The sequence below is a fragment of the Pavona decussata genome, unplaced genomic scaffold (genome assembly GCF_977016875.1).
Source record: "Pavona decussata unplaced genomic scaffold, jaPavDecu1.1 SCAFFOLD_4, whole genome shotgun sequence".
NCBI classification, from domain to species: Eukaryota; Metazoa; Cnidaria; class Anthozoa; order Scleractinia; family Agariciidae; genus Pavona; species Pavona decussata.
Genome location: NW_028145428.1, coordinates 1,815,491 through 1,823,295, shown reverse-complemented (window position 1 = coordinate 1,823,295; position 7,805 = coordinate 1,815,491). Strand labels below are relative to the sequence as shown.

Here is a 7,805-nt window from a genome sequence, read left to right as displayed (position 1 = left end):
GTAATCTCGTACCCTGATCTCAGTCGGTTCGGGAATGTCGAGATTAGGTTGGCGATCGATAAAGTCATGCAGCTTGGCGAGCGAGAAGAAGTTATCAAATTTTCCAGTTAAAACTTTGTGAGAATCTGGGATTAAATGTGGATGGAACTTACCGTTCATTGATCTGCTTACCCAGCTTGTTGGGGAAAGGTCATGTGCACGTAAAATGACACCTGCCAAAATTATTATTATTATTATTATTATTATTATTATTATTATTATTATTATTATTATTATTATTATTATTATTATTATTATTATTATTACAGTCAACTCTCTTGTAAGCGACCACCCTTGGTGCACGACAAAGTGGTCGCTTACGGGAGGTGGTCGCTTACGGGAAAGATCAACAAACTAAGCCTAATACTGGATTGATTAATTAATTACAAAAAAATGTTACCTTAGCAGCTAAAATCAGGCAAATAGAAACTTATTTATTTGATTTTTTCACATTTATTCATTCTTCTTATGAAACTTTGTATAACATGGTTCATGGTTCATTCTGGAACAGATCACTGTAACAATTCCCGTTTACCTAAAGATCTAATTGTAGCCATCTTCTCTGTCTGTAAACTGTCATTATCTGTCAGCAGTAAGGGGAAGCGTCATCAAAATTGAACTTTTGTCACTTCTGAGTAATGATTTACATGCGATCATACGTGATTATGTTGTGTGGTCGCTTACCGGAAACAGAAAACAAAAGAATGTGTAATTTCTGGCCTAAAAAGTGGTCGCGGTCCCTTAAGAAATTTGAGTGGTGGTCGCTTACGAGACAGCTCTTGAAACAGTATTTAACTGAGAAACAAAACCGTTGTTTACAAGGCGGTCGCTTACGGAAGGTGGTCGCTTATGAGAAGTGGTCGCTATGAGAGAGTTAACTGTATTATTATTATTATTATTATTATTATTATTATTATTATTATTATTATTATTATTATTATTGTTATTATTATTATTATTATTATTATTATTATTATTATTATTATAATTATTACTATTATTATTATTATTTATTATTATTATTATTATTATTATTATTATTATTATTATTACTATTATTATTATTACTATTATTATTATTATTATTATTATTATTATTATTATTATTATTATTATTATTATTATTATTATTATTATTATAACCTTCCCAAATCTCACATTGTAAGCTGCAATTGGACAGTGCAGTTGCCAAAAATTTGGCATTAATAAAGAAGTGTTAGGGAAGGCAAGTCTGCCAGAATACGTTTTCATATACACGACTTTCATAATGGCGGACCGCTCGGGCGGAATGGTAACTACTGACATCAGAGCGAGGCTAGTTAGGCCACGTACAACGTAAACACATGCAAATGCTTTCCAAATCTCTATCGTATGTAGCCTGTTTTTTGCTGTATCGTCGAACGTGATAATGTGAGAACGTAATCGAGTGTTTTTGTTTATCTGAAATAGAAATTACTCAGGTAATTACCACGGGCTTAAAAAATGCCCACGCACTGCTGTGTTCCCGAGTGCACCAAGAAAGGCTGTCGCGAGGAGGATGGCAGTAAAGTCTCGTTCTTCAAGTTTCCTGATCATGTCGGTCGCCGTAAACAGTGGCTTCACGCCATCAGAAGAGAGGAAGGAAAATATTTTCGGATCACGAATGCAACCAAGGTCTGTTCGAGACATTTTAGGCCGGAATATGATTTTGTAAAAACCCTCGCTGGCAGAACGGGCCTGCGAGGGAATGCTGTTCCTTCGAAGTTTGCGTGGACTCGCACCTCTCCCCGGAAACGTAAAGCGCCAGCAGTACGCGAAAGTATCGATGAAACAAGCCGAAATCTTTTTGAAGAAACCGGAACGAATGTCGAGCCAGAAAACAAAGAAAACTGCGTAGATGAAGGGGAAAATCGCATAGAAGAAAGGGAAACTGTGGAAAGCAAGCTGTCTGAAAACTTAAAAATGGACGCAGAGACTCAAACCACAGAACCAAAGGAAGGCACTGAGACCTCGCTGAAACAACAAATAGTGGACCTTGATTCAAATCTTGAAAGAGCTAAGCGACGTATTGAATCTTTGCAAAACCAAGTTTTCACTGTTGAAAGATTTCAAAGCAGTGATGCGTCAATCCATTTTTATACTGGATTTCCAAACTGGAAGGTATTTATGTCTGTTTTTAGATACCTGAACCCTGGTGATATGGGTGAAAACATCACATACTGGTTGTCTTCAAGGAAAAATGTGTCTGCTAGCATTTATGAGGAGGTGGCAGCTAATGGAAGCAAGAAAGGCAGAAGTAGGTCATTGAGGCCTATTGACGAATATTTCCTTGTGATGTGTAGACTCAGACAAGGCATTCCTGAGGAGCACTTAAGTCATCTGTTTGACATATCCACTTCAACAGTTAGCCGGTTTTTTATCAGCTGGATAAATTTCATGTATTTGAGGCTAGGCCAGCTAAACATTTGGCCAACAAGGCAAGTAATTAATGAGACAATGCCTGAAGATTTCAAGCAAAAATATGGTTCTACAAGAGTTATTATCGACTGTACAGAGGTGAGGTGTCAGATGCCAAGTAGTTTGCATTTAAATGGGGAGCTGTTTAGCAATTATAAACACCACACAACCCTGAAGGGATTAATTGGCATTTCCCCTGGTGGTGTAATAACCTTCATCAGCCAGCTGTATACTGGCAGCATCTCTGACAGAGAGATTGTTGTCAGAAGTGGATTGTTGGATTTGCCCTTGCAAGACGGAGACTCAGTCATGGCAGACAAAGGTTTTACAATCGAGGACTTGTTACCTTTAGGAGTTTCCTTGAACATTCCCCCCTTTCTTGGCAGCTCAAATCAAATGCCAGCACAAGATGTTGTTCGCACTCAGGAAATTGCAAGCCTGCGAATTCATGTTGAGCGTGCCATAAACAAAATCAAGAATTTTCACATTTGGGATGGAGTTGTGCCCCTCCATCAGTTTGGGGTTGTCAATCAAATGTGGGCAGTCTGTGCAATCTTATGTAATGCTCAACCAAACATTATTTCCATTTGAATAAACTGGGACAAGAACTATTCTTTGAATATCACTATACCATTAGTTTTAAGTGGTCCAAAATTATGTAGACCTGTAGACAACCGAATACCCAGGAAGTGATAATATTTTGTTATTGTTGTTGTTCAGTTTATATAAAGTGGCTATTATTCCTACCGGTCTCCACTCACATAAGAAAAAAAGATGTGATCCAATTTAAAATTGTGTGACGTTTTATTCCTGTGTATATCAGCTCAAAATCAAACCAGACAGTTTCCCTGCTATTTGCAGTTAATATAAATATTTCCTCAGTTTTGTTTTTAGTCAAAGGAAATAACATTGTGGTGCCATGCATGCTTCTTATTACATTTTTCATTAAAAAATATAAAATAACATGTGACTTACATCTACAGATAGTGTAAAAGTTATTTTTGTTGACAACAATATTATTTGTGTCCTATTATCAACACTACAATTGCCTGTACTGCACAAATATGTACACCATTAGCAAGGGAACTATCTATAAATCTAAAATAGTCTTTCATAAAAAGGAACAAGCACATGGACAAAAGTAAGAATAACTTGTGTATTGGCACAAGGGTGTGGAGAATCAATCTCCTCCCAGTTACAGTGCAGCTACTCCAACTAAGACCACCCAACAAAATTCTGCCAGTGGAAGTACTGGAAAGAAATCCTGCGTGCCAACAACAGATTTTCCACAAATAATTTTATGCAAGTTGTGTGCTTCAAAAGTAATAAATTGGAACCATTTGTATTGCTTTCGCACTCTAATAGTATTGGACAATTTGAAAAGCTTTTTCTTGGGTGGCCTTGTTTGAAGTAGTGATACTGTAACAAGACATAAGTAAATTAATTACTGAATTGCCACCCAAAAAGTTGAAAAGCCTACAATATATACAATCAAAGGGCATTGAATGGCTAATTATCGACTGCATTTTTCTGATAGTCCTCAGCAGCAAACTTAATGAAGTGTAAAAAATAGTAATTTAAAAGTTCAGTTTTTAAGTTTCTCCAGTAGTCAGAATCAAAGGTTATCCTCTCCACGTACAGTCCTTTGCTGGTGTAGACAATAAAATCACACCACTTGCTTCCAGTTATCCCCATTTGTCCTTGTACTTGTGCATAGTATGCATGATCCCTTTTTAGTCTGCACTCTTTGTCATTTATTTTCTCCATAAAAAAATTGGGATCAGAGCATGCATCCAAGGGTGTTACATGGAACTTGGTGTAGGGACACTTTACCTCTCCCAAACCAAAGCAATGTACACATCCTTTATCCACAATTTTTGCATCAGGCGAGGCACCTAGTACTGGACAACTTTTTGATATGACAAATCCACTCCTTAAAACAGCTACTGGTGTATTTTGGTTGAACATGAATTTCTGATACTCTTGAAGAGCGATGGGTTCATACTTAATGCCATGGGCAACATATTTAGAGGAAAATGGCTTTGGGTGCATGATGGACTGAGCATAGGTATCATGATTCCTTTTTCTCTTGGTAATCGCTTGGAAGTTGGAGGCAGTAAATCGATAGGTGCGTTCTTGCTTCCACATTTCAGATGATGATTGATCCCTTGTTTTGCTTTCGATTTCATGGATTTTGTCTTCGTCCACATTTAGAGTGGACAGCAAGTTCTTTTCAGAATCTGAGAGCTCCCGAGGTGTGGTCATGTCCTCCTCATTTGTCATAGGAAAGCGAGGATAATGAGGGAGGTCCAGGGCAACATCATTTACTCTCTGAACTGAGGCTAGATTCGCTTGAGCAGAGAAATTCGATTCTGTGAAAGAAGTTTGATAACTCAAGAACGACCCAACAGGACTTTTGCCAAATTTGGTATCACTCATTTCAAAAGCCACGTTTTTTTCTTTGTTCATATGAGCAAAACCCAAGTTTGGATCAATTCCTGAAAGTTCAGATTTAAAAGCCTTCTCTCTTTCCAGATCATGTTGTGGTTGTCTTCGGGCTTCATACAATAAGCATTTCACACCACCGCCACAACGTGAGGTGCTTGGTTCATCGAGTTTTGCCTTTTTTACCACAACCTCCATTACAGGTTGAGCTACTATATTTTCGCCTCCACCTTTCTTGTTCCAGGATTGAAGCTGGGAAGTACATGCTACTTGCGGATTCTCGTCTGGGTCTTTTTGTAAGTCCCTTGTAGTTTTAGCTTCATATAGACTGAATTTGCAAAGTTTCAGCATTAGCGCCGAAGTGTGATTACAAAATCCCACTTTTCCAGCCACACAGGTACAAGTGGAATTGAGAACGTCACCCTTAACAATACACACGGCCAATTTTAGCTGATGCGGCGGGTCGTTTTTCCTGTAACTGTGGCAGCATTTTGCCTTGAAATAAAAGCAGTGTTCATCACAGGTTGCCATGATTTCGTGAAGATATTCATCTTCAAGAAACGTCTTTGCTTTGCGAAGTGTTGTTGGCACAGAGTGGTGATGAATATTTCCAATGTTCTTACCCGATCTTGCAATATGTTGGGTCATTTCTGCTCGGGTAAACATCGGCATTTTTTCCAGCGAATTACCCCATCCACTTTCCGGGTAATTCACAACATCGACCTTCTTGGCGACCGGATCTGTATTCAGTGAATCTTCGATCTGCTGTTTTCTCTTGGTATATAAGCCGGTCGGCTCAGGATCGACGATGGTTTTGTCTTTTCCAGAGGTAATATACTCTTCAACTCTGAAAATAGAGTTACATGTCAAGCGAAGGAATTGAAAAAATAAATTTTGTCGAGAAAAGGATAGAAGTGAAAAAAACCGATTGCATCGTAAGCAAACCTACTCCTTACCTTTTCACAAGCTCCGCTTTCGTCTTAAGTCCTTTTGCCCGATCACCTCTACACCGTAACCAGAACTTCAACTCATCATTTTTAAGTTCAGATAGTTTTCGTCCATGCAAAGAAGCACCAGGGATATCTTCTTCCGTAAGAACTGCGACGCGTGTTGTCGAAGCGGTTGCCATGTTGATGACCTTTCTGGCCTAACTAGCCTCGCTTTGATGTTAGTAGTTACCATTCCGCCCGAGCGGTCCGCCATTATGAAAGTCGTGTATAGAATTGTTTATTTTGACGAACCCCTGAGGTGTTTAGTTTATGTGTGGTTGGTGCACTTCATGCAGTCCTCGTTTGATCAGAATTGGATATAATGAAAGTGTTTGCAATAGGTTAAGGACGAAGATCGAAGGGCCAGATTCTCTACCTCCGCTAGAATCTGGGCTAAAATAAATTCTTGTTCTTTTTCAGTCACAATTTTTGAACGACAAATAGAAGACGCTGTGCGTGAGTTTGCCCCGCGCGTGAAAGTCCTGCGAAACGGTAACTGTCTTGTCGCGCGCGACCGTGAGTTTCATTTTAAAGAAAATGGGTGGGAGGGTGGGGGCATAGACTCTATGCAAAAATGACTGACATTTTAATATCCTTTTGTTTGCATTCAAATTAGCCTCACTAGCTTCGTTATTGAGTTTAAAAATCAAAAGAGTTTTTTACCTTGAACGAGGCTAGTGAATGCAACAAACGGGAATGTTAAAATGTCAGTCATTTTTGCATAAGGTATATGAACACCCAGTTATATGGTACAAGCTGATCACAGTCAACTTAAAAACATTTATTCATTTTCTATTTTTAGTCAACCTTAGCCTGAAAGTGCTTTGAAAAGCTATGACTTTTATTCAATCTTTTTTAAGTTCGTAAAACAAATGTGTAGTGCAGTAAGCCACCCATTTGCCGGTTTATTGGTTGGAGTTTCCGTTGAGTTAATTCACGTCTTCCTAGACAAATAGCGACAAGAAGTTTATTGTCTTTTTTCGCTTAGCTTAAGTTATAAAATATGTTTGCCAGTTTTGACCTTTTCCAGTCTCAAGGTTCGCGTAAGCGAGTTTTGCCAAAGAAGGGGTATTGGAAGTTGCGTGAGCGTGACGCAAAGTAACACAAAGTGACGTTCCGTGTTGATCACGTGAATTTCTGTAAAACTGTATTCGAAATAGACGAAAATACTGCACAACTTTGTGGTTGGAACGGCTGAGCTCGCGGTGAAAGATTCACAATGGTTTTTAGCTTGGCTTGTATAGTAGGGAACGTAAGATTAAACCGAGAACTAAGAAAATAACGGCAAAGAAATCAAGTTTGTTGAAGGTCAGTGACAGGAATGAGGTGAGTCACGGCAAAAATGTAGAAATTATGCAAAACCATTGCCAGACGTGATTTTGTTATGTTAACTTGCTACACTTTAGGTTATGATTTCAATTCACAAAAAAGAACATAAAAGGGATTTACAGCAGTTGATACTTCGTACAAATAGATGTTTCAAGCGGCTTATTTGAATAAAACAATGTAAGTTTTATAAACAATTCAAGTGTGTTTGTTGTTCATTTCAAAATGGCGGATAGTGAAAATATGCTCAGTTTAGAAATGTTTTTTTCTTAACGTACGAAAGATCCCAAGAAATTGAAGCGATAGAAACTGAAAACTATCATAAATTGTACCCCCAGAAGGTTTTTCGGTGAGATTTTTTGAGTACCACAGGTAGTTATGACTAGTTTGTTGGAGGTCCTAACAAAGCCTTTAAGAGAAGCCGTTGGCATTCCTTAACCCTTCGCATACTAACAACGCATATATGCGTCGAAAACACCGTTCTGGCTTCTATGAATTGCTTCTTGTTTAACTTAAGCTACAACGTCATGATAATGTGTGAATGACACCAGCTGATGTATATTTCCATCA

At 38.3% G+C, this 7,805-nt stretch overlaps 2 protein-coding genes across 2 annotated transcripts; one reads left to right on the top strand and one right to left on the bottom strand.

Annotated features, from left to right (window-relative positions):
* Nucleotides 1-1,521: 1,521 nt before the first annotated feature.
* On the top strand, nt 1,522-3,066 carry LOC146489716 (uncharacterized). Its single transcript, XM_085104637.1, has one exon. The coding sequence runs from the start codon at nt 1,522-1,524 to the stop codon at nt 3,064-3,066; it is 1,545 nt and encodes a 514-aa protein (XP_084960763.1).
* Nucleotides 3,067-3,984: 918 nt separating this feature from the next.
* On the bottom strand, nt 3,985-6,049 carry LOC146489715 (uncharacterized). Its single transcript, XM_085104117.1, has 2 exons — nt 5,877-6,049; nt 3,985-5,767 (listed from the first exon to the last, which is right to left on the bottom strand). Exons 1-2 carry the CDS (start codon nt 6,047-6,049, stop codon nt 3,985-3,987), a joined length of 1,956 nt encoding a protein of 651 aa, XP_084960243.1.
* Between the last annotated feature and the right edge of the window lie 1,756 nt (nt 6,050-7,805).

Coding starts and splice junctions, on each gene's coding strand:
- LOC146489716 (XM_085104637.1), top strand. CDS start 1,522: ATGCCCACGCACTGCTGTGTTCCCGAGTGCACCAAGAAAGGCTGTCGC.
- LOC146489715 (XM_085104117.1), bottom strand. CDS start 6,049: ATGGCAACCGCTTCGACAACACGCGTCGCAGTTCTTACGGAAGAAGAT. Junction 5,768..5,876: donor AAAGCGGAGCTTGTGAAAAG/GTAAGGAGTAGG, acceptor CTCTATTTTCAG/AGTTGAAGAGTATATTACCT.